This window comes from Anomaloglossus baeobatrachus, chromosome 2, assembly GCF_048569485.1.
Source record: "Anomaloglossus baeobatrachus isolate aAnoBae1 chromosome 2, aAnoBae1.hap1, whole genome shotgun sequence".
NCBI classification, from domain to species: Eukaryota; Metazoa; Chordata; class Amphibia; order Anura; family Aromobatidae; genus Anomaloglossus; species Anomaloglossus baeobatrachus.
Genome location: NC_134354.1, coordinates 26,080,852 through 26,108,724, shown reverse-complemented (window position 1 = coordinate 26,108,724; position 27,873 = coordinate 26,080,852). Strand labels below are relative to the sequence as shown.

General features: G+C 43.4%; 1 protein-coding gene across 1 annotated transcript in view; it reads right to left on the bottom strand.

The window, feature by feature from the left end:
- Positions 1-5,296: 5,296 nt before the first annotated feature.
- Positions 5,297-27,873, bottom strand: part of LOC142290873 (nectin-1-like) — a 47,698-nt gene continuing 25,121 nt past the window's right edge. The window contains exons 4-6 of the mRNA XM_075334935.1: positions 20,334-20,660; positions 14,511-14,765; positions 5,297-6,382 (exon numbers count right to left, since the gene is read on the bottom strand). Of these exons, the coding sequence (XP_075191050.1) occupies positions 6,318-6,382; positions 14,511-14,765; positions 20,334-20,660 (647 nt within the window). The 3' untranslated portion in view covers positions 5,297-6,317. The remainder of the gene's footprint in view (positions 6,383-14,510; positions 14,766-20,333; positions 20,661-27,873) is intronic.

Below are 27,873 nucleotides of genomic sequence, written 5' to 3'. Positions count from 1 at the left end.
GGCTGTATAAATCTGTATGTAGTGAGCTCCCTCTAGTGGTGGCTGTATTAATTTGTATGTATTGTAGTGGTGGCTGCCAATCAGTTACATAAGATAGCAGTTATTAGTTTATCAGCACAGAATTTGGAAAATTAGTATGGAAAGTAACTTTATTGAAGGCACAGTACATTTTTCACAGGGAGTAATAAAAAAAAACCAACTAAAATATAACGATTAAATAAATACACAGAAGAGGATCCAGTGTTTCTTCAGCTTTCATTGGTCGGTAAGTGTTGTAGCAGCATCGTGTAGGACACTCTCGTGATTGTGGCTTACACTGTACATACCGCAAGGCACAGAGATGATGTCTTCAAGGGACGATATGAACCCTCGGCCCCTTCAATTTAGTGTCTCGTGTTATAAAATACCTTGTTCACAATTATTTCTTTTTTAGATGATGATATATATCTGTATGTAGTGAGTTCTCCCAAGTGGTGGCTGTATATATCTGTATGTAGTGAGCTCCTCCTAGTAGTGGCTGTATAAATCTGTATGTAGTGAGATCTCCCTAGTGATGGCTGTATAAATCTGTATGTAGTGAGCTCCCTCTAGTGGTGGCTGTATATATCTGTATATAGTGAGCTCCCTCTAGTGGTGGCTGTATAAATCTGTATGTAGTGAGCTCCCTCTAGTGGTGGCTGTATTAATTTGTATGTAGTGAGTTCTCTCTAGTGGTGGCTGTATACAGTTAGGTCCAGAAATCTTTGGACAGTGACACAATTTTCGCGAGTTGGGCTCTGCATGCCACCACATTGGATTTGAAATGAAATCTCTACAACAGAATTCAAGTGCAGATTGTAACGTTTAATTTGAAGGTTTGAACAAAAATATCTGATAGAAATTGTAGGAATTGTCACATTTCTTTACAAACACTCCACATTTTAGGAGGTCAAAAGTAATTGGACAAATAAACCAAACCCAAACAAAATATTTTTATTTTCAATATTTTGTTGCGAATCCTTTGGAGGCAATCACTGCCTTAAGTCTGGAACCCATGGACATCACCAAACGCTGGGTTTCCTCCTTCTTAATGCTTTGCCAGGCCTTTACAGCCGCAGCCTTCAGGTCTTGCTTGTTTGTGGGTCTTTCCGTCTTAAGTCTGGATTTGAGCAAGTGAAATGCATGCTCAATTGGGTTAAGATCTGGTGATTGACTTGGCCATTGCAGAATGTTCCACTTTTTTGCACTCATGAACTCCTGGGTAGCTTTGGCTGTATGCTTGGGGTCATTGTTCATCTGTACTATGAAGCGCCGTCCGATCAACTTTGCGGCATTTGGCTGAATCTGGGCTGAAAGTATATTCCGGTACACTTCAGAATTCATCCGGCTACTCTTGTCTGCTGTTATGTCATCAATAAACACAAGTGACCCAGTGCCATTGAAAGCCATGCATGCCCATGCCATCACGTTGCCTCCACCATGTTTTACAGAGGATGTGGTGTGCCTTGGATCATGTGCCGTTCCCTTTCTTTTCCAAACTTTTTTCTTCCCATCATTCTGGTACAGGTTGATCTTTGTCTCATCTGTCCATAGAATACTTTTCCAGAACTGAACTGGCTTCATGAGGTGTTTTTCAGCAAATGTAACTCTGGCCTGTCTATTTTTGGAATTGATGAATGGTTTGCATCTAGATGTGAACCCTTTGTATTTACTTTCATGGAGTCTTCTCTTTACTGTTGACTTAGAGACAGATGCACCTACTTCACTGAGAGTGTTCTGGACTTCAGTTGATGTTGTGAACGGGTTCTTCTTAACCAAAGAAAGTATGCGGCGATCATCCACCACTGTTGTCATCCGTGGACGCCCAGGCCTTTTTGAGTTCTCAAGCTCACCAGTCAATTCCTTTTTTCTCAGAATGTACCCGACTGTTGATTTTGCTACTCCAAGCATGTCTGCTATCTCTCTGATGGATTTTTTCTTTTTTTTCAACCTCAGGATGTTCTGCTTTACCTCAATTGAGAGTTCCTTAGACCGCATGTTGTCTGGTCACAGCAACAGCTTCCAAATGCAAAACCACACACCTGTAATCAACCCCAGACCTTTTAACTACTTCATTGATTACAGGTTAATGAGGCAGACGCCTTCAGAGTTAATTGCAGCCCTTAGAGTCCCTTGTCCAATTACTTTTGGTCCCTTGAAAAAGAGGAGGCTATGCATTACAGAGCTATGATTCCAAACCCTTTCTCCGATTTGGATGTGAAAACTCTCATATTGCAGCTGGGAGTGTGCACTTTCAGCCCATATTATATATATATAATTGTATTTCTGAACATGTTTTTGTAAACAGCTAAAATAACAAAACTTGTGTCACTGTCCAAATAATTCTGGACCTAACTGTATATCTGTATGTAGTGAGCTCCCTCTAGTGGTGGCTGTATATATCTGTATGTAGTGAGCTCCCTCTAGTGGTGGCTGTATATATCTGTATGTAGTGAGCTCCCTCTAGTGGTGGCTGTATATATCTGTATGTAGTGAGCTCCCTCTAGTGGTGGCTGTATAAATCTGTATACAGTGAGCTCCCTCTAGTGATGGCTGTATAAATCTGTATGTAGTGAGCTCCCTCTAGTGATGGCTGTATAAATCTGTATGTAGTGAGCTCCCTCTAGTGATGGCTGTATAAATCTGTATGTAGTGAGTTCCCTCTAGTGGTGGCTGTATTAATTTGTATGTAGTGAGCTCCCTCTAGTGGTGGCTGTATAAATCTGTATGTAGTGAGCTCCCTCTAGTGGTGGCTGTATATATCTGTATGTAGTGAGCTCCCTCTAGTGGTGGCTGTATAAATCTGTATGTAGTGAGTTCTCCCTAGTGGTGGCTGTATATATCTGTATGTAGTGAGTTCTCCCTAGTGGTGGCTGTATAAATCTGTATGCAGTGAGCTCCCTCTAGTGGTGGCTGTATATATCTGTATGTAGTGAGCTCCCTCTAGTGGTGGCTGTATAAATCTGTATGTAGTGAGTTACCTCTAGTGATTGCTGTATAAATCTGTATGTAGTGAGCTCCCTCTAGTGGTGGCTGTATATATCTGTATGTAGTGAGCTCCCTCTAGTGGTGGCTGTATAAATCTGTATGTAGTGCGCTCTCTCTAGTGGTGGCTGTATATATCTGTATGTAGTGAGCTCCCTCTAGTGATGGCTGTATAAATCTGTATGTAGTGAGTTCTCCCTAGTGGTGGCTGTATAAATCTGTATGTAGTGAGCTCCCTCTAGTGGTGGCTGTATATATCTGTATGTAGTGAGCTCCCTCTAGTGGTGGCTGTATAAATCTGTATGTAGTGAGCTCCTTCTAGTGGTGGCTGTATAAATCTGTATATAGTGAGCTCCCTCTAGTGGTGGCTGTATATATCTGTATGTAGTGAGCTCCCTCTAGTGGTGGCTGTATAAATCTGTATGTAGTGAGCTCCCTCTAGTGGTGGCTGTATAAATCTGTATGTAGTGAGCTCCCTCTAGTGGTGGCTGTATAAATCTGTATGTAGTGAGCTCCCTCTAGTGGTGGCTGTATAAATCTGTATATAGTGAGCTCCCTCTAGTGGTGGCTGTATATATCTGTATGTAGTGAGCTCCCTCTAGTGGTGGCTGTATAAATCTGTATGTAGTTAGCTCCCTCTAGTGGTGGCTGTATAAATCTGTATATATTGAGCTCCCACTAGTGGTGGCTGTATTAATTTGTATGTAGTGAGCTCCCTCTAGTGGTGGCTGTATAAATCTGTATGTAGTGAGCTCCCTCTAGTGGTGGCTGTATAAATCTGTATGTAGTGAGCTCCCTCTAGTGGTGGCTGTATAAATCTGTATATAGTGAGCTCCCTCTAGTGGTGGCTGTATATATCTGTATGTAGTGAGCTCCCTCTAGTGGTGGCTGTATAAATCTGTATGTAGTGAGCTCCCTCTAGTGGTGGCTGTATAAATCTGTATATATTGAGCTCCCACTAGTGGTGGCTGTATTAATTTGTATGTAGTGAGCTCCCTCTAGTGGTGGCTGTATAAATCTGTATGTAGTGAGCTCCCTCTAGTGGTGGCTGTATAAATCTGTATGTAGTGAGCTCCCTCTAGTGGTGGCTGTATAAATCTGTATGTAGTGAGCTCCCTCTAGTGGTGGCTGTATAAATCTGTATGTAGTGAGCTCCCTCTAGTGGTGGCTGTATAAATCTGTATGTAGTGAGCTCCCTCTAGTGGTGGCTGCCAATCAGTTACATAAGATAGCAGTTATTAGTTTATCAGCACAGAATTTGGAAAATTAGAACGGAAAGTAACTTTATTGAAGGCACAGTACATTTTTCACAGGGAGTAGTAAAAAAATATTAACTAAAATATAACGATTAAATAAATACACAGAAGAGGATCCAGTGTTTCTTCAGCTTTCATTGGTCGGTAAGTGTTATAGCAGCATCGTATAGGATACGCTTGTGATTGTGGCTTACACTGTACATACCGCAAGGCACAGAGAGGAATTTTTCAACGGGCCGACATGAACCATCGTTACTGCAGTTTAGTGTCTCGTGTTATAAAATATCTTGTTTACAATCAGTTCTTGCATTTATAGATAGTCCATCATTCATAAATCCAAGTATTCATTCATTCATTCATTCATTCGTATATTTATTTTTTTATTCATTGATTTGTTCTTTTTCCCCATAGATCTATTTTTTCATCATTTATTCATGAATTCATTACTTCATTCATATATTCCAATTCTTTGCTCATTTCTTTATTCATTCATCTCTTGAAATACATTCAGTTGTTCATTCATTCATACGTAAATATTTATTAATCCAGCTATTAGTTCAGGTAAAATATAGCTATTAGTTCATTCATTTATTCATTCATTCATCTGCCCATCCATCTTATCTATTCAGTTATACATTAGTTTAGTCATTCATCTATATAAAAATTCATTTATCCATTTATTTATTCTTCCAGGTATTATTCATTCATATATTTGATTGGTTATTCATTGTGCTACTCTTTTGTCAGTACATACATTATTCATTCATTCATTCATTCATTCTATTATTTCATTATTCTATTATTGTTCATTCACCAATAAATGAATTAACAATTGATTGATTCAATCAATCTATCAATTAATTCATAGGTTTACTTAGTCAATCATTCATTCATTCATTCATGTGCTCATTCATCTTTCCGTCCCTTTATGTGTTTGTCTATATATACATTCGTTCAATACTTGTGTTAAATAATTTGTTCATTCATTCATTCATTCATCCATGTGCTAATTCATCTTTCCATCCCCTTATGTGTTCTTTTTATATATATATATATATATATATATATATATATATATATATATATATATATATATATATATACATATACACACACACACCGACACACATATTTGTTCATTATTTGTGTTAGATCATTCATTCATTCATTTATGTGTTAATTCATCTTTCCATCCCTTTATGTGTTTGTCTATATATATAGACTTGTTCATTATTTGTGTTAGATCATTTGTTCATTCATTCCTTCATTCATTTATGTGTTAATTAATCTATCCATCCCTTTATGTGTTTGTCTGTATATACATATATCATATATATACACATGTATATATCTATCTATCTATCTATATATATATATACATTTGTTTATTATTTGTGTTAGATCATTCGTTCATTCATTCATTTATTAATTTTTTTATGTTAATTCATCTTTCCATCCCTTCATGTGTTTGTCTATATACACATTTGTTCATTGTTTGTGTTAGATCATTCCTTCATTTATTCATTAATTCCTTCATTAATTTCTTCATTCATTCATTCATGTGTTCATTCATCTTTCCATCCCTTTATGTGTTTGTCTATATACATTTTTGTTCATTGTTTGTGTTAGTCATTCATTCATTTATTAATTCATGTATGTGTTAATTCATCTTTCCATCCCTTTATGTGTTTTTCTATATATACACATTTATTCATTGTGTTAGATCATTCGTTCATTCATTCATGTTAATTCTTTCCATCCCTTTATGTGTTTGTCTATATACACATTTACATTTAGATATTTATATATACATTTGTTCATTATTTGTGCTAGATCACTAATTCATTCATTCATTCATTCACTCATTCATTCATTTATGTGTTAATTCTTCTTTCCATCCCTTTGTCTGTTTGTCTATGTATACATTTGTTCACTATTTGTCTGTTCGATCATTCGTTCATTCATTCATTCATTCATTCATTTTTCAATCATCCCTTTGTAGTGATGTCAATGCTTTCTATGACTATGTACACATCATGGCGTCCTCTGTAGAATTTCTTACAGAAATATCAGTTTTGAGAGCAGTAGCCCTATTATAACAGGATGGAGTCGGCATTCAGTACCTGGAGGACAAACAAAGAAAGGAAATTAATTCCGTCCGTGGATAAAAACTTCTGCAGTAACGCAATAAGCGGCGACTGTTCCATTATTGTAGCAGGTTTTTTTTAGCAGTTCTAACATCAGAAAATCCAACTCTATAATGAACGTCGCGTCATCCACTAATATCTTCTTAGGATATAGAAAGAAAAATCTATGGGTGTTATTCATATGTAAACTTTCATTACTGCTTCCCTTTACTTTCTCCTTGCTCAGATAAGTAAGAAACATAGGTAGATAGAGTGTAACGATGAGTGAATCTGTCAAAATTCTCATTCAGTTGATTTGCTCAAATTAGGCAGGGAAATTTATTTTTAATAGCTAGCTAGTTACATTAAAATAAGTCATCAATATACCTATGTAAAAATAAAAAAAACAAACATGACATGATTCCTCCGTGCAGAGCATCTTGCACTGGAGATGCTCTGCTGTGTTTTCTGGACTTCTGAGCTGGCAGGTTGATTGCTGTGCAGGCTTCCATTCTGGTTCTGGAAGGTGAGTGCTCAAGTGTTTCATCTTTCTTTTAACTGTTCTGTTTCTTAACTGAGCATGTTCTCACAGAACCTTGCCAGTCGTACATTCTGGTTTGGTAGTTATGCTGCTAGCCTGTGTCTTTGCTTTGTTCTGATCTCTATTTTCTGACTCTGGACATGTGCTTCACTCCTTTCTGCCCGCTCCCTGTTCCTGGCGTGACTTCTTGGCAGGTTGATTGCTGTGCAGGCTTCCATTCTGGTTCTGGAAGGTGTGTGCTCAGGTATTTCATCTTTCTTTTAACTGTTCTGTTTCTTAATTGAGCATGTTCTCACAGAACCTTGCCAGTCGTACATTCTGGTCTAGTAGTTGTGCTGTTGGCCTGTGTCTCTGCTCTGATCTGATCACTGTTTTCTGACCCCGGACTGTTGCTTGCCTTTTCTTTGCCTGCTCCCTGTTCCTGTCGTGACTTTTTTGGCTTTTGACCCCGGACTGTTATCTGACTAGTTTTCTCCCTGAAGTTATTACGTGTCTTCCTTGAATTCTGACCCCGGATCATGACCTGACTACGCCTTAGTTCTTCTGTGTCCATACGTGTCGTCCTGTTCCCAGACCACAGATTTCCTGACTACTCTTGCATCTGTACTACCCGTGTGTAGTCACTTGCATTACACAACAACACTCTAAAAGTAAAAGAAAAGAAAAAGGATTCCCTGAATATAGGATATGTTATGTGTGAGAAAGACCCCACTGAACTGGGGTGAAACTTTGTGTCACAATATGACTGCAGGTGTCACGCCAGGTATGAGAGGACTCCCGACAAGCCACTCAACAGAGAGGAAACACCAAAGTAGCAAAACAATGGAAGATCCTGGTGCTAAGGAAAGGGGAATGATGTCACCTCCTAACATTCACCTGAGTCTGATCCCTGTGCTCTTTATAGTCCTTAGACAGATCCTTCCCCATGCACCGTTACATGCCAAGGACATCGCTAGCCCTGAACTTACTCTGACTAGTGAAGGCCAACAAGACACTAGTCTGTGGACAACACAAGGAAGGTAAGACAAACGAGTTGGGAAAGACTCAGCAAAAAAAATTCTCCTTGCTTTCTTCAGGAAACTTTACAGCTGCAATAGAAACAACACCACAGCTATGCAGAGACGAGCTCCTTTAGCGTGGACAGCATAGGGAGGAGTAAGGATATTTATAGGGGAGTGGCTGCAGCTGAGATTACAACTGTTAGTGTGTTTAGAGGTGTTATCAGTCATTGTACAGGAGGAGGAGGTGAGCTGTAACATCACCTATGGTAAATAGTGGATCCTGTGTTATCTACTGTATATAGAGGTGTTATCAGTCACTGTACAGGAGGAGGAGGTGAGCTGTGACATCACCTATTGTGAATGGTGGATCCTGTGTTATATACTATATATAGAGGTGTTATCAGTCATTGTACAGGAGGAGGAGGAGGTGAGCTGTGATATCACCCGTTGTGAATGGTGGATGCAGTGTTATCTACTGTATAAAGAGTATACAGTCATATGAAAAAGTTTGGGCACCCCTATTAATGTTAACCTTATTTCTTTATAACAATTTGGGTTTTTGCTATTTCAGTTTCATATATCTAATAACTGATGGACTCAGTAATATTTCTGGATTGAAATGAGGTTTATTGTACTAACAGAAAATGTGCAATCCACATTTAAACTAAATTTGACCGGTGCAAAAGTATGGGCACCTCAACATAAAAGTGACATTAATATTTTGTAGATCCTCCTTTTGCAAAAATAACAGCCGCTATTCGCTTCCTGTAGCTTTTAATGAGTTCCTGGATCCTGGATGAAGGTCTATTTGACCATTCCTGTTTACAAAACAATTCCAGTTCAGGTAAGTTTGATGGTCGCCGAGCATGGACAGCCGCTTCACATCATCCCACAGATTTTCAATGATATTCAGGTCTGGGGACTGGGATGGCCATTCCAGAACATTGTAATTGTTCCTCTGCATGAATGCCTGAGTAGATTTGGAGCGGTGTTTTGGATCATTGTCTTGCTGAAATATCCATCCCCTGCGTAACTTCAACTTCATCACTGATTCTTGCACATTATTGTCAAGAATCTGCTGATACTGAGTTGAATCCATGCGACCCTCAACTATAAGAAGATTCCCGGTGCCGGCATTGGCCACACAGCCCCAAAGCATGATGGAACCTCCACCAAATTTTACTGTGGGTAGCAAGTGCTTTTCTTGGAATGCCGTGGTTTTTTGCCTCCATGCATAACGCCTTTTTGTATGACCAAACAACTCAATCTTTGTTTCATCAGTCCACAGGACCTTCTTCCAAAATGTAACTGGCTTGTCCAAATGTGCTTTTACATACCTCAGGCGACTCTGTTTGTGGCGTGCTTGCAGAAACGGCTTCTTTCGCATCACTCTCCCATACAGTTTCTCCTTGTGCAACGTGCGCTGTATTGTTGACCGATGCACATTGACACCATCTGCAGCAAGATGATGCTGCAGGTCTTTAGAGGTGGTCTGTGGATTGTCCTTGACTGTTCTCACCATTCTTCTTCTCTGCCTTTCTGATATTTTTCTTGGCCTGCCACTTCTGGGCTTAACAAGAACTGTACCTGTGTTCTTCCATTTCCTTACTATGTTCTTCACAGTGGAAACTGACAGTGTAAATCTCTGAGACAACTTTTTGTACCTTCCCCTGAACAACTATGTTGAATAATCTTTGTTTTCAGATCACTTGAGAGTTGTTTTGAGGATCCCATGATGCCACTCTTCATAGGAGATTCACATAGGAGAACAACTTGCAAGTGGCCACCTTAAATACCTTTTCTCATGATTGGATACACCCGCCTATGAAGTTCAAAGCTCAATGAGGTTACAAAACCAATTTAGTGCTTTAGTAAGTCAGTAAAAAGTAGTTAGGAGTGTTCAAATCAAGAAATTGATAAGGGTGCCCATACTTTTGCACCGGTCAAATTTTGTTTAAATGCGGATTGCACATTTTCTGTTAGTACAATAAACCTCATTTCAATCCAGAAATATTACTCAGTCCATCAGTTATTAGATATATGAAACTGAAATAGCAAAACCCAAATTGTTATAAAGAAAAAAGGTTAACATTAATTGTGGTGCCCAAACTTTTTCATGTGACTGTACTTGTGATATCTGTCATTATCATCATGTATTTATTGATAATGAGACTGCAGAATAGAAATCTGTAAAGAACAGTAAGGGGTACTTTGCACGCTGCGACATCACTAGCCGATGCTAGAGATGCCGAGCGCAATAGCACCCGCCCCCATCGCACATGCGATATGTAGTGCGAGCTGCCGTAGCGAACATTATCGCTACGGCAGCTTCACACGCACATACCTGGTCGGCGACGTCGCTGTGACTGCCGAAGAATCCCTTCTTCAAGGGGGAGGTGCGTTCGGCGTCACCGCGATGTCACTAAGCGGCCAGCCAATAGCAGTGGAGGGGCGGAGATGAGCGGAATGTAAACATCCTGCCCACCTTCTCCCTTCCGCATTGCCAGTGGACGCCGGGCGTAGGTAGGAGATGTTTGTATCTCCTGCGGTGTCACACACAGCGATGTGTGGAGCTGCAGGAGCGACAAACAACATCGCACCTGCAGACGCACCGACATTATGAAAATGAACGACGTGACACAGATCACCGATTTTTGACAGTTTCACGCTCGTTCATCTTCTCTCCTAGGCTTTACACGTTGCGACATCGTTACCAGCGCCGGATGTGCGTCACTTTCGATTTGACCCCGACGATATCACAGGTGCGATGTAGCAACGTGCACAGTACCCCTAAGACTGACTATAGCTTTATAGTTTTAGTTCTATTAAACATTGTGAAAATGGTAAGATTTCAGATATTTTTTCATACAGAAATAGTGATTTGGAAAATTATAAAAGAAGCTAAAAAATTTAAAGACATTTTAAGACACATTTAACATAAAATCTTGATTTAAAGGGAACCAACCATCAGGATTTTGCAATGTGAAGTAAAGGCAGTGCCATACAGGCAGTAAGATGCTGAATCCAGGCATATCTGTTATAGAAAGATCCGATGCTTGGTTGCTGAAATATCTTTACTCAAAGTTGCAGAAATGCCCTGCACTTTGATGTGTGGAGCAGGGGCGCGCCTTCGTGGGTCGGGTCTGTGACGCCCTGGACACCAGGGGTCACAGAATAACATCTCATACACACACACCCCCTCCCCTGGTCAGGAACACCCGTCAAACAAAACCCTTGTTGCCTCCCTCCAGGGTCTGATGTCCACACCAGGTGGGGCGGAGCCAGGCGGTTGGCCCCACCCACCGAGGAGTTCACGGGCCTGGAGGCGGGAAAATTAGTCAGTTTAGTGGAAGTCAAGTTCAGGAGTTGAAGTGGAGAGGTGGTAGAGAGAGAGAAGGAGAGACTGTGTGTGTCTGGGTCGGATCCCAGGCACCATCAGCAAGGTCGGCAGATGGTGGTGGCCATCTGCAGGAGTTGGTGGAGGTCTGCGGAACCGTAGGACCGGGGTCGGGTGGTGGCCCGCCGGTACCAAACCGGGAAGCGGATTGAAGCCAAGCACCAAGGCAGGGTACTCAGACCCCGACTAGGCTCGGAAGCCGCCGTACACTTCAAATTCTATGATTGCGGTCTGGACCTCAGGGGTTCATTCCCAACCAAGTCCCGTCAGAAGGCAACAGCCCAACCCGTCCGGATAAGTGCCACCGCCAACGGCCAGAGATCCAAGGGCCAGCGCCTGCGGGCAAAACGGGCTCTCCCGACACGTACAAGCCGGGGAGCGGACCACCCATGGGAATCCATAGGGGTCAAACACTTACACATAGGTGCAGGGAAAGACAGCCACCATCAACCCATCTGGGGTGAGTGAAGTCACCCGTCGACTGCGGGCCCCGTCCATCCAGCCATTTGGTTTACCAGAGACTCTGTTCTTGACTACCTGAGTGAGTACACCAGTGCCATCCGGCACAGCGCTGCACCGTAACACTGCCCCGCACCCACGCTGCCTCCCCGCATCGGCACCTGCACCTATCCCCTCCTCCCTACTCCCCAACCGGGGCCCCGGGACCAACAGCCCCTACCCACGGAGGGGTCAACACCTTAGCTGCTCTCCGCCATCGCTCCCGGGATCCCCCGTCACCAGCAGCGGTGGTGCCCACCATCACCACAACCCGTGGGTGGCGTCACAACCGACATCCCAATAGTATGTGGAAGTGCGGCACTCCAACAAAATGGATGGTGCCTGGATAGGGTCCAACCCCTGTATCAAAGAATCCAAAAATCCAGCACTCAAATATAGTTTGAAAAATAGAAGAAATTCTTTATTGGAACAAGCAGTTGTGTATAAATAATATTTCGGTCAAACGATCTTCATCAGATTACACTGTGACAGAAAGTGAAAGAAAAAAATGTTGTATATATAAATACAAATTATAGCATGAATAATTTTAATAAACACACATGCATTGATGTATAATCTCATAACATGTTATATCACAAGACAATTCAAAGACAAGCTCTGATAATAACTCAGAGTGTTAAAATATATATATAATATATATATATATATATATATATATATATAGAGTAACAAATGTCAAGAAAGGCTGCATCACGGACAAGTATGATTTACTCTTTACTATGTGTCAATATAAATCCTATGAATAAAGGAAAATAAGACATAAGTAGCTGTCATAGAAACTGAGTACTGTGCAGATAAGATATGAATGGTAATGCCATAAAAACATGATTAATATAAAAAGGTTCCCATCATAAATAGCATGGATCCAAGAAAAAGGGAATGAAGGAATAAGTGCACTTACCAACGTTATGAAAATAGTAGAAATCAATAAGATTTGGATAGAGAACTGCCTCTCCGGGTCCGTGGTGCCTGTATACCATCTGTCTGGCATCTGGGGTTTAAATAGACCGCCTAATAAGATAGTGGGCGTATGGATAAACTAAAACCACACCATCCTTTATTTTGGACATGGGTCACTTCTTACAAGTTATTAGAAATCTGGGTAGTATTCCACCTCATGCCTTCCTAATAACCTGGGATGTTACGAGCTTATATACCTCTATAATGCACCATAAGGGGATGACAGCTGTATATGATTTATTGTCCAAAAATGATGTTTCCATGGAGGTACGGAATTGTTGTCTAGATCTTTTACAAATAGTCTTAACTGAGAATTTTTTCTTATTCCAGGATACTTTCTACATTCAAAAACAGGGTACCGCAATGGGGTCCAATGTAGCGCCCCCCTACGCTAACGCATACATGTCTCTATTTGAAGAAAAATTTGTATACACTCATAAGGGATATCAGGAACATTGCATTTGTTGGAGAAGATTTATTGACGATGTGTTTTGCGTTTGGGGTGGCCCTTTGGACTCCATTATGGAATTCCATCAAAATATAAACAGAATATGGCCAGAGCTTCAGTTTGTCATGCATTATGACTTGTTTAAGATTGACTTTCTTGATACAACTGTCACTAAAGGGAGTGATGGTCTTTTTAAAACAGATATGTTTGTAAAATCTACGGATAGAAATAATTTGTTATTATATAACAGCTGCCATCCCAAAGCTACCAGAGATTCCATTCCAAAGTCACAATTTCTCAGGGTTCATAGGATAGTTAGTCAAGAAGATGTTAAAAAGACTCGCCTACAGGAAATGAGGTCCAAATTTGAGGCTAGAGGTTATCCACAGGAGGTTCTGAACAATGATATTATTAACAATATCACAACTACAAACAAGACCAAAAAGAATCGCTTAGCATTTGTACACACCTATCACCCTTTTGCGTATAAAATCCATTAATTCTTAAGAAATCATTGGGATATTTTTAACACTCTGAGTTATTCTCAGAGCTTGTCTTTGAATTGTCTTGTGATATAACATGTTATGAGATTATACATCAATGCATGTGTGTTTATTAAAATTATTCATGCTATAATTTATATTTATATATACAACATTTTTTTCTTTCACTTTCTGTCACAGTGTAATCTGATGAAGGTCGTTTGACCGAAATATTATTTATACACAACTGCTTGTTCCAATAAAGAATTTCTTCTATTTTTCAAACTATATTTGAGTGCTGGATTTTTGGATTCTTTGACAACCGACATCCCACCACCAAACCTTCCCTTTTCACTCGTGGGCGAGGAGGTGCTGCTCGAGCCACCGAGGAGCAGAAGCACTGGACCCGAGCGCCAGCGATTCCCAGGCGAGCGCCGTTCCCGACCCCTCCGCCCGCGCAGGTCTTCTCTGTAAAGTCCTCCTCCAGCTTCCTCTATGACATGCCCCCTTTTCACTATTTTAATCTTTCCATAACAGACATCCCTGGATTCAGCATCTTAGTGCCTGTATGGCACTGCTTTCACCTCTGGTGCTTGGTCCTCTTCAAATAATGTGATTTCTTAAGTACATATTCACTGTAAGTGGAGACAATAACCTGCATAATGCACCTATGACTGGAGGGGAAGGAAGTAGAGCATCGGCATTTCTGGAATATTAATGCTTCTTTGCAGATATGAGATGACCTGTATTGGATTTTTTTGGGTTTTCATTCCTTACCTGCAGACACCGCAAATATGGATTCTCCTTCTAAGTGGGTGACTTTGCACTTTGGCATTTTCATCTGTTTAGTGTCCGGACTTTTTATCAGTATCCAGCTTGTGGCAGTTAGGAATCCATCGTAGGTGGTGCCATTGAGGGATCCTTCATCTACATCCACCCAAGAAATTATTGAAGGAGGCCAACTACGGGCCACACACGTTAATTTCAGACACCCAGTATCATGATCCTTCAAGATTGTTACGTTCAAAGGCTCTAAAAGACAAAACAGACTTGTATATTTTCATCAATGCATACTCTTTTATTATTCCCTCCCAGACGCTGTCAATCGAGTCTCAGGAGCTGATTTATCAGTCTGAGGGGTACTTTGCACGTTGTGACATCGCTACTGCGATATCGTCGGGGTCAAATCGAAGGTGACGCACATCCGGCGCCAGTAACGACGTCGCAAAGTGTAAAGCCTAGATGCGCCTATAAACGATCGCAAAAGCGTCGTAAATCGGCGATCTGTATAGCATCGGACATTTTCATAATGTCGCACCAATAGGAGATACGATGATGTTCCTCGTTCCTGCGGCAGCACACATCGCTGTGTGTGAAGTCGCAGGAGTGAGGAACATCTCCTTACCTGCCTCCACTGGCTATGCGGAAGGAAGGAGGTGGGCGGGATGTTTACGTCCCGCTCATCTCCGCCCCACCGCTTCTATTGGCCGCCTGCCGTGTGACGTCGCTGTGACGCCGCACGACCCGCCCCCTTAGGAAGGAGGCGGGTCGCCGGCCAGAGCGACGTCGCAGGGCAGGTAAGTCCGTGTGAAGCTGCTGTAGCGATAATGTTCACTACGGCAGCTAACACAAGATATCGCAGCTGCAACGAGGGCGGGGACTATTGCGCTCGGCATCGCTAGCATCGGCTAGCGATGTCGCAGCGTGCAAAGTACCCCTAAGGGTATGTGCCCACGATTAGGACTAGCTGCATCCTGGACGCGGCAGGCCCGGACCTGCGGGACTGCGCGTCTCCTCTGTAGGAGAACAGAGGAGACCGCAGGTGCTAGTGCCCACGATCTGGGCTTGGGCAGTTGCGGTCTCTCGCTTGTGTTCTCCCTATGGAGGACGGATGTGACTCCGCAGCAAAGAATTGACATGCTGCGGCCTCGGAAACAGCACGGGGAAGATGCCTGGAAACAACTCTGAAACACAGGGCGCTTCTGGGAACATTGTTGTCAGACTATTAAGCCACTTTGACGTGTGTCCGCTCTCCTATTTGTGATAACCAGCGCAGGTAAAGTAGACAGCTGAAGGCTGCAGCCCCCAGCTGTGTGCTTTATGTTGGCTGGTTATCAAAAATAGAGGCTCCCCCAGTCCGACTTTTATTTCAAATTATTTAAATATATAATAATGAAAATTGCTTTTGCGCCTGCACATTTTTGATAAGCAGCGAAGATAAAGCAGTCAGCCGGGGAGTGGTATTCTCAAGCTTTTAAAGACCATGGTTATTGGGCCCTCCCCAGCCTAAAAATAGCAGCCCACAGCCATCACACAAGTGACGCATCTATTAGATGTGTCAATTGTGGCACTTTACATGCTTCATCCCAATTGCCATGTTGTGGTGGCAATCGGGGTAATATTTGGGGTTGATGTCAGCTGTGATTTGTCAAAAATCACAGCTGCCAACAAGCCCTGGTTGAGACCCCCATTACACCCTCTTTTATCATTTTAATAAGTTTATTAACCCCAAAAACACTACCACAGGTCCGAAGTAATCCACACGACATCCCACGACAATCTGAGCTCTGCTACATTTGGAGGCGATGATTAGCAGTGACATTAGAAAACATGACTACTCTCCACCGGGACTTACTGAGAGTAGCGTGGGAGCTGCCAGAAGTGACGTAAGGTGAACTCAGTGCCGGATGGGTAACTGCTTGTCACAGCGGCAGCACAGTCCGACACTGAGTTCACCTGAGGTCACTTCTGGTGGTTCTCAAAGTACTCTCTGTTTGTTCCACCAGTTGTAACCTCAGGTGAATTAAGTGCTGGACTGTCAGACAGTGTGACACGGTGGTAGCACAGTCCAACAGTCTGATAGCTCTGAGGACCAGAAATCTTAAAGGAGCCTTTAAAATAGAATTTAAGATTACTGAAGTTACCAGCCACCGGGTCTCGTGGCAGCTGGGAACACGGTAACTTTAAGGGAGTCTTTAGGCCCTTTCTTAAGAAAGTTCCGCAGGCTCTTAAAGAGTTCCGCACCTGCGGGAAAAAAACGCAAAAACTCTGCACCAAAATCCGCATGCAGTATTTTGCGTATTGGTGTGGATTTGGTGCCGAATTACTGCAGGTTGTTCCCTGCGGGATTTCACAGTTCTCCCCGATCCTGCTGTCCGTGGTGCTGAAGTCTCCGGGCCGTGCTTTTTCCCGCTTAGCTGCCTCCGGCGCTCTGCTGTTTGTGGGTCAGCTGTGCACTGCATATGCATGAGCTGGCCTGGAAGCAGGAGAGCAGTGTCCGGAGGCAGCCTCGCCGGAGAAGGTGAGTATAAGATCAGCGGTGACTTCAGTCAGCTGATGTGCAATGACAGCGGGAGTCCTCCACCTGGAGTCCTCCACCTGTCACTGCAAAGCACATTAGTGAAGTCACCACTGATCCCGGCGGCTCACTTCACTTGCGTCCTGACCCTCACGGTGAGCAGTCATGGTCTATGGCATTCACTGTGAGTGCCAGGTGTAGCAGAGCTGGAAGCCTCATGGGACATCTTGTGGATTACGTCGGACCTGTAGAGCTATTAGAGGTTAATAAAGTGGTGAAAGAGGGGGCTTTTTTGTCTTTAATTTCAAATAAAGGATTTTTGGGGTGTTTGTGCTTATTTACTTTCACTTACAGTTTATTGATGAGGGGGTGTCATATAGATGCCTGCCATCACTAAACTAGGACCTAGTGGCAGCTATGGGCTGCTGCCATTAACTCCTTCATTACCCCGATTGCCACTGCATCACAGCAACGGGAAGAGCCGGGAAAAGTCCGGGACTGTCGCATCTAATGGATGCGGCAATTCCAGGCAGCTGCTGGCTGATATTTTTAGGCTGGGGGGCTCCCCATAACGTGGTGCTCCCCAGCCTGAGAATACCAGCCCCCAGCTGTGAGGCTTTATTCTAGCTAGTTATCAAAATTGGTGGGACCGCACGCCGTTTTTTTTTTTATTATTGATTTATTTTACCGTACGCTATAGACCCGCCCACCGGCGGTTGTGATTTGTTGCACTGAGACAGCTGTCACTCAGCGTGGGGGTGTGTCTGCCTGCAACCAATCACAGCCACCGGTGAGCAGGGAAGGAGTGAATACGACATGGAATAATGTGCCGGCTCTGGACGATGAAAGAGCTGCCGCTGTAGCAGTGTGACAGCCACCCGGTCATCGGTGAATATGAAGCGCTTGCTCCTACCCCTTTGGGCCAGATTCTGTTCCCCATAAACTTTATATGGGTAGCAGCATCTGGCCAGATACCGGGGATCAATCCTCCGCCAACCCAGAGTCAGCGGGTGATTGATCTGCCAGCCCTCAAACCGCACCTGCGGAAAAGAAGTGACATGCAATTTTTTGCTGTGGAATCTCGCAGCAAAACATGCAGCTGTCAAAATCCACATAGTGCGCACAGCATTTTTTTCCCCATAGGATTTGCGGGTGAATCACTGCAGAAATGTTATGAACATTTTCTGCAGTGAAACATGCAGCAAATCCGCAGGAAATCCACAGCAAAAACCGGCAAGTGCGCACAGGGCCTTAAGGTTCCTGGAGTTCCCAGCTGTTGGGACATCTGAAGCCTATGAAGTCTTACGAGAATTCACAGCCTCCAGGTCTTGCCAGAATTCACAGCCTCCAGGTCTTGCCAGAATTCACAGCCTCCAGGTCTTGCCAGAGTTCACAGCCTCCAGGTCTTGCCAGAGTTCACAGCCTCCAGGTCTTGCCAGAGTTCACAGCCTCCATGTCTTACCACAGTTGACATCCTCCAGGTCTTACCCCAATTCACAGCCTTCATGTCTTACCATAGGTCAAAGCCTCCAGGTGTCCCAACAGCTGGGAACACCAGGAATCTTAAAGGCTCCCTTAAAGGCTTCTTTAAGGTTTCTGGGCCTCACAGATGCAGTGAGGTTTCAAAGGCCCACCACCTGTGAGTGCAGGTCCCTTGACCTCAGGTGGCTTCATTAAACTCAGTGACTTCACCTGAGGTGGGGTCACTGAGTTCGATGAGGTCCATGAAGCTCACATTACTTACAGTCATAGGAGGAGGGCTTTGGGAACCTCTAGCTGTGCCCGCAACTTACTTGAGTGACGTCATCACTGATCGCTGCTCAGTCTCTACCTGAAGTCGGCAGTGGGTGGTCATGTACAATGATCATGCACTGTGCCTTCAGTAATGTATCAGAGCCGGGACCTTGTGTGGATTACGTCGGACCTGCAGGGGTGTTTTGGGGGTTAATAAAGTGGCTAACGTGTGTGTTTTTTGTATTTTATGTGTGCAATACAAGGTAATATTGTGGTACCATATTAGCCAGAAAAATCAATTGAAATATTTTGTCCCAAGAATGACAAAAGTATTGTAGGAGTGATACCTTTATAGGCTAACCTGATGCTCTGAAAGCTTGCTAATATAATTTTTCTGGTTAGCCTATAAAGGTATCACTCCTAAAATACTTTTGTTATTCTTGGGACTTAATATTTCAATTGTATTTTATTTCAAATAAAGGATTTTTCAGGGTTTGTGTTTATTTACTTTCACTTACAGATTAGTAATGGGGGCGTCTCATAGACGCCTCCCATTACTAATCTAGGACTTATTGGCAGCTGTGAGCTGTGATTAACCCCCTTATTACCCTGATTACCACTACAGCAGGGCAATCGAGAAGAGGCGGGTAAAGTGCTGAGGTTGTCTCATCTAATAGATGTGACAATTCTGGGCGGCTGGAGGCTGATATTTTTAGACTGAGGAGGCCCATTAAGCATGGGTCTCCCCAGCTTCAGAATACCAGCCCTCAGCTGTCGAGCTTTATCATGGCTGGGTATGATGCCATTTTTAAAATTATTTATTTGAATAATTAAAAAATAAAACAGCATGCGGTTCCTCTTATTTTGATACACAGCCAAATAAGTGTACGGCAGGGGTCTGAAGCCTGTAGCCATGGGCTTTATCTGTGCTGGTAACACAATATGGGGGATCCTATGCCAAATAATTTATTTATTTTTATACCACGATAGACGCATATAGCGTCTGTGATTGGAAGCAGTCAGCTGACACTCAGCGAGGGGGCGCATCTCACTGCAACCAATCACAGACGCTGGTGGGCGGGGAAAGCAGTGCATATGCAATTATGGTAATGAGTAGTCCTGGAAGTGAATGAGTGGCCTGGAAGCAGTTACAGCCATGCAGGAGACTCAGTATGTACAGCCCACTTGCTCCCATCCCCCTACCCTTTCTACCACCATTTTTAATCATCGGATTCTGGTTCCCAAAGGCTTATATGAGGACCGGCGTCCGGCCAGATATCCGGGACCAATCCCGGGCCAGAAAAGGGTTTTTTTTTTAACCCGGTTATCTGCGAGTTCGCCCATTGCTAGTCTTCATGGAATACCCATGAATTGAGAATGAATGATCAGTCCAGGAGGAGAAAGCAGCAGATTTCTCTGATAAGATATATTACACAGTTCCTTATTTTCATGTTTACTATTGATGTATGAAATAAAAATTAGAACAATAGTTACTTTTCAAATTTAGCATTCAATTTTTTAAGCTAAAAAGTAATGAAAGAAAATCGCTCTTTTGCGATTTCCCGTACCGTAGACTTGTAAGGACGTCTCCGCTGCAACCGATCCTCCGGGAAAGAAGTTATACAGACATTTGTACCTTCCCTCATTGCTCACATTGACCCTGTGCAGGGTGAGCAGAGACGTGTCCATGCCCTCCATAGTCAGACTGAGGAATCCTCGATATGGCGACTCAATAATCTCTCTATCTTTGTAAGTTGCGATATTTTGGCTGTTTTTCTGCCACGTAATCTGTGTGATTTTCTTTTCTCCATCATTAGATATTTTTCTTGTGATGCACCTCAGTGTCACCGGATGAAAGAGTCTCGCCCTTAGATGTTTTTCGATGAACACCTCGCCTGTCAAGATAGTGAATTCATGACATTTTTAGACAATATACCTTATGGAAATTAAAAATAAACATAAAACAAAAAGTAGACAAAAATATAAAATGCAATTTATTATAATTTTTGAAAAAAAAAAATCTATAAAGCGAAGCAAGCCAAGAGTTCAGGTTTAGAAACTCCCTAGTATCGTGTATCCCCAAAAAATAAAACAGGGTATTATAAACGTTTTTGGTCCAAAAGATGCACTAGGGCTTATTATCAGGGATGTCTTTTATTTTCTCATGAACAGCAATCCACATTTGTTCTTGAACAAAAAAAAAATCAACAATTCTTAAAATCTAATAATCATCATATTCCAGAACTTCAACACTTAGTGTTACTCCTATTACTGGGTCGGATGCACATTTCCTTATCTGATCTGCTATTGTCATCCTAAAGAATTAGGTACAGACCATATTTACAAAGGCTTATATTACCTGCTTATATATATTATTCTCTATGTACTATTAAGTTACCACCAAAAGAAAGAGACCCCCCAAAAAGAATCGCACTTACCAGACCTCAAACAATTAGAGTTGGCAAGTGAATGGGCTCTCACATACAGATCTGCTTCGCTGTCAGGTCCCCCAATGTTTGCTCCCCCTGGTGACTGGAAGCAGTTTCACTCATGCAGAGTGATACTGGTACCCGATCTGTGTGTGAGAGCTGCAGTGTAATGCAGCTAGAACGGCGAAGGACCTGACTCGACACAGATCTCTGTGTGAGAGCCCATCCACCACCAGCACTTGCCAACTGTAATTGTTTGGGGTCTGGTGAGTGCTACTTTTTTTCTTTTGGTGAGGAGGTGTCTGCTTTCTTTGATAAAGAACCCTGCTGTATTTTTAACTTTTTTAGCTGCTTGGACACCTCCTTATGGAACGGCAACTAGGGTTTATTTTTGGAGTAGGGATAATATTTAAGAATACTGAAAAAAGCCCGCAAAATTCTACTAGAGCTTACTTTTGGGGTAAGTATTATTTATGGGGGAAAGTAATAACTTGCCATAGAGAAAAATTTTAATAAATTAAAAAAAAAAAAATTATAAAACCATTTTTCTGATATACACATGTCTATTTCTCGAAATTAGTGTGTCTCTCAAAACTTTTGTTTAAAAAAATACCACTTTTATCTAAGGCCCATTTTTGGAACTAAAACATGGCCTCGTTAAAGGGGTTTTCTTCTATGCTTTATGGAACCCTCATTTCGCCTGAGATCAGCTGTGTCAAAATAAAATGGAAGGCACGACTTGATTACTGCAGCCAATCAGTGCCCGTTGAGAAGCTGTACCCTATCCATTCCATGTGAGTCAAAATTTCGATTGACTGCAGCCATCATGTGAAATCCTCCTCCAGATGTTGATAATTGAAAACCGATAAGGGACACAACAGTAAGAGCAAAGGAAGATAAGTACAGATGTTGTTTTTTTTAATAGAGTTTATTTTAAAGGGAATCTGTCACAAGGTTTTTGCCACCTAATCAGAGATCAGCATAACGTAGGGGCAGAGATTCTGATTCCAGCGATGTGTCCCTTACTGGGCTGTGCAATGTAGTTTTGATAAAATCACTGATTAATCAGCAGGAGATTATCATTACAGGACTACTTGGCGTGCTGCATGAGCTCTGTACAACTGCTAGATCTGCAGCTGAGAAAACATTGATTTTATCAAAATGACAGCAAACAGCTCAGTAAGTGACACATCACTATGCTGCTCTCAGATGGGGGAGCAAAAACCTGGTGACAGATTCCCTTTAAAACTTATTGGAAATACCAGCGCAAATCAGGCATTGACTGCATGCAGGTACAGTAGAAGTCAAAAGTTTGGACACACTCGTTCATGCAATGGTTTTCCTCATTATTATTATAATGTACACAGTGTAGATTCAGACTGAAGGCAGTAAAGCACTTTTGTTGGCTGATTTGCCTTTACTCTGCTTCCAAATTATCTTAAACCATTTCCATTGGTTGAGGTTGGGTTATTGTGGAGTACAAAATGCATACAGTTGCACACTAAAATGCCATCAATGTATAGGGGAACTCTGGTACTGCATTACTGCTATATGAAAAAATGAGATTATTAGTTTATGAATTGGCCAATGCATGTAAGCCCGGAAACCAATGGCAAGGTAGATCTCAATATTCCGGGTACCTAACTAAAATGCCCCTATCTAGGTTAAAAACATCCGTGTCTGGGCAGCTAAACTAAAAATCTAACTTGAAATGCCACTATATGTACTAACCTCCATGTCTGGGCAGCTAGGACTCCTGGTATAAGGATCATGAACACAGCCTGGTTTATAGGGCGGAGTGCTCAGTCAGAAAGAGACTCCCTACAAATATTTAAAAAAAACTGACGCGCACATCCTACAAGTGTGTATAGGTGCCAGCTGAAAAAAACATAGCAAATTCAAGTTAGATTTTTTAGTCTAGCTGTCCAGACACGGATGTTTTTAACCTAGATAGTGGCATTTTAGTTAGGTACCCGGAATATTGAGATTTACCTTGCCGCTGGTTTCCGGACTAACATGCATTGGCCAATTTATAAACTAAAAATCTCATTTATTCATATAGCAGTAATGCAGTACCAGAGTTCCCCTATACATTGATGGCATTTTAGTGTGCAGCTGTATGCATTTTGTATTTGCTATGTTTTTTCAGCTGGCACCTATACACACTTGTAGGATGTGCGGGTCAGTTTTTTTTAAAATATTTGTAGTGAATCTTTTTCTGACTGAGCACTCTGCCTTATAAACCAGGCTGTGTTCATGATCCTTATACCAGGAGTCCTAGCTGCCCAGACATGGAGGTTAGTCCAGATAGTGGCATTTCAAGTTAGATTTTTAGTCTAGCTGCCCAGATGCGGATGTTTTTAACCTAGATAGTGGCATTTTAGTTAGGTACCCGAAATATTGAGATTTACCTTGCCGCTGGTTTCCGGGCTTACATGCATTGGCCAATTCATAAACTAAAAATCTCATTTTTTCATATAGCAGTAATGCAGTACCAGAGTTCCCCTATACATTGATACCATTTTAGTGTGCAGCTGTATGCATTTTGTATTTGCTATGTTTTTTCAGCTGGCACCTATACACACTTGTAGGATGTGCGGATCAATTTTTTTTTTATTTTTTTTAAATATTTGTATTGGGCTATTGTAGAGGTCATGTCATCTGACACAGTCTCCAACCCTCTCCTGCTTTGTCACGTAGCCTTATATCACCTGAACGTGTTTGAGGGAATTGTCCAGTTGGAACCCAAATGATGGCAGTTGCTGCAGGATGCTATGGTAGCCATACTGGGTAACGTGCCTTAAATTTGGAATAAATCAACAGTGTTGCCAGCCAAGATCCACTCCCCCTCACCACCATCACTCCTCCCCTCTATGCCTCGCAGTGGGCACCATATATGTGGAACTAGCCCTTCACCTTTTCTGCGTCTCACAAAGACATGGCAATTGGTGCCAAAATCTCTCATTTTGATTCATTAGATAACAGTACAGATTTTCACTGATTTGATGTCCAGACCTTGTGCTGCTTGGACCACAAAAGTCTCTTCATATTTGTGGTCCTCATTAGTGGCTTCTTATTTGACCATATAGTCCACTTCTCGAAGTTTATTAACAGATGATTTTGAGATGTGTCTTCTGCTTGATGTCTGTGCCATTTATGATGGCTGTTATGTGAAGTGCTGTGAAGTTGCAGTTTATAAGGCTTGAAACTCTGATTAACTTATCCTCTGCAGCAGAGGTCATTCTTGGTATTCCTTTACTTTCCTCTTGAGAGCGAGTTTAGTCATAGCTATTGTTGATTTTCATAATTGCGCTTTAGGAAAACGTCACGATTTTAGCAATTTTCCGGATTAGTTGATTGACCAAAATGTCTTAACCCCTTCATGACCAATGACATACTGATATGTCCTTGGTCATGTATGTCCCTTTAATTCGGGCTCGTGCAGATAGCCTGCATTATTCCCCGCACATGTCTGATGTGATCAGCCAACATGTGAAGCTAACAGGTGCAGGAAGATTAGAGATCCACCTGTGCCTGTTAACTAGTTAGATCAGGGGTGGAGAACCTTTTTTCAGCCGGGGGCCATTTGGAAATTTCTACCAACCTTCGGGGACCGCACAAAATTATCAATGTGAAAATGACCCTGCTATATTTGGTCAAACAATTAATTAACTCACCCCTACTGTGGCGGCCAGAGCGGCTTCTTTTTGGTGCGGCTGTGATGTTTGATGATACTAATCATGTTTCTTTTCACAGCTGCTTTCATTTTTGTCTGGGTCTGGAGCGCAGTTAACTCTTTGTGATAAGATTGGTAAATCATATACATCACATAACAGATGCTGTATATACATCAGAGGAGACACTGGAGGCACATATAACACATAGGAGACACTGGGACTGCTGTATATACATCATAGGAGACACTGAGGGCACATATATGACATAGGAGACACTGGGACTGCTGTATATACATCACAGGATCCACTGGGGGCACATACATCACACAAGGGGCTGGGGACATGTATATGCCCCCAGCCTTCCTGTGATGTATGTGCCCCCAGCCCCTCCTGTGATGTATATGCGCCCCGCCCCCCTGTGATGTATAAGTCACAGGAGACGCTGAGGACATGCACATCACAAGAGGGGCTGGGGACATGCACATCACAAGAGGGGCTGGGGCGCAGGCACCACACAAGAGGGGCTTAGGCGCAGGTGTGGCGCCCCTGACCTGGTCAGGCACCACTGAGTACTGCACCCATGCTGGGGGCAGTACAATACAGGTAATCCAGAAGGCTGACCGAGGTGTGACTACACAGGCGCATAGTAATCAGGTCTCACACATCTACCTTTGGAAGGACTCCTGAGAACTTCCAGGAGGGGGCGTAGCCTCCATGTCCACTCAAGGGGTGTGATAGAGAGCCTGGTTGCTAGGTGGCATAGGCAGGCACAAGGGGGAAGAGAGAGAGAAGGAGGAATGGGCAGTGGAGCTCAGACAGGAGCAGATGTGCAGGTCCCACAAGTGAGCCGGTTTAGTGTGCAGCTCAGGGAGTGCAGGAGCAGACCCTGGAGCTGTTGCAATCTAACAGCGTCCGCGCAGTGACTACTGACGGGGGAGAACGGTCACCTAGTAGTGCCACCCGAAATCCACCCAAGGCTAAATAGAGAGCAAATGGGTGGCAGAGTAAGGGGACTGCTGGGTAGGTACCAGGCCCGCAAAAGGGTAACAGGTCCAGGTCCCGGTGCAGAGATAGATTCATCTTTCTTCTGTCAAACCTGCCTGAGGGGGCATTTCAGACCCTCAAGACGACACCACAGAGTCCGCAGCCACGTAGCAAAGAGAGGGCCCATAGTTCACAGGAGGCAAGCAGCCGGAGTGACCTGGTCCAGGCTACAAGCAAACGGGCCAAAACGAGGGGAGCAGCAACTTCCCTGGGTGACCCCAGTAGGGACTGCAAGTCGGGGTCATCACAAACAACAGAAGGGCTAGAGAAGGCGAGTCAGTAGCCACCCTCACAAGTCAGCCTGAAGGATGCCTGTTTCCAGCCTGGTTCATCCCAGCTACGCCCGGGTTACTCACCCTGCCACCTAATGTGAGTAAAACCCCTGAAAGACATTCTGCTTGTGCGTGTGAGTCATTCTGCGACTTGTGGTGCCACACGCTTACACAGGGCCCTGGGGCTTGCCTCACTCTCGGGAGGCCACTACAACTGACTGCACCTACCAACAGCCCCAGGCACCCCTTAATCTGCAGTGGCGGTCCCCACTGACCGCAATACAGAGAGTGGCATCACGACAATCCTAATAGAAGATTCCCTACCTGTGACCAGACCGTCCCGCCACGTGGAGTCCCTGAAGGTAATGCACTGACAGAGCAACGACACCTGTGGGGCTTCACACAGGCACCACACAAGAGGGGCTGGGGTGCAGGCACCACACAAGAGGGGCTGTGGCGCAGGCACCACTGGGGGGGGCACAGATATCACTTGCGGAGCCCTGACATCAGTGGGGGGAAGGGGGGACACACAAACCTGGGGTGATACACAGCATTGGGGGGCACACAGCACTGAGGGGAGGGGGGCCACAAAGCACTGGACAGGGCACACAGCAGCAGAGGGCTGGCGCTGGATACACAGCAGTGCCAGACTCATAGCACCGGAGAGCAGGCACCGGACACAAAGCTCCGGGGGCGGTCACGCAGCTCCGAGGGCAGAGGGCGGGCAACGCAGAGCACTAAACCCGCCCACAAAGTAAGTCGTCTCTCGCTGGCACTGGCCAGTCGGAGAGCGCATTGGTAAGCACAGCAGCACATGTGCGGATTTAAAGGACCGGCGGCCCACAAGATGGCGGTGGCGGCTCGAGCACTGCCGCCACTGGGAATCTGCCCGGGGGCCGCATAAAAGGGCATGGTGTGCCGTATACGGCCTGCGAGCCGGAGGTTCCCCACCCCTGAGTTAGATAGATGACTGACAGTGAGATCTACCACGTGCCATTTCCCGTTGGCATCGGAGGCCCTGTGACGCAACTGCAGTGTGCCAATGGGTTTTCGTGACAGCTGGGGGTCAGCCGATGACCCCTGTTTCTATCATGACAGAGTTCCTGTGAATGCCTGCAGAGCGACAGCACTCACAGGAGATCAGCATTTCTGCAGTACAGAGCGATGCTGGCGCTGATGCTGAAATATCGCTCTGTACAGTGCAGGCTTTAAGTCACCTAAAGGGACTAATAAAATGAATAAAACATAAAAAAAAATTGGAAAAAAATATGGAACACCCCCCTGTAATAATCAAATCACACCCCATTTGCCCCAATGAAAATAAAACAATAAAAAAAATAAAAAATACACATATTTGGTATCGCCGCATTCAGAACTGCCCAATCTATCAAAATATAAAATCAATTAATCTTATTGGTAAAGGGCGTAATGAGAGGAAAATCAAAACACCAGAATTACGTTTTTTGGTTGCCACATTATTGCATTAAAATGCAATAACAGGCGATAAAAACATGGCATCTGCCAAAAATTGTATAATTAAAAACATCGGCATAGGGCACAAAAAATAACCCATCACTGAGCCCCAGATCCCCAAAAATGAGAACGCTACAAGTCTGGGAAAATGGTGAAAAAAACGCAATTTTTTTTGATAAATTTCTGATATTTTTTTCACCACTTTGAAACTAT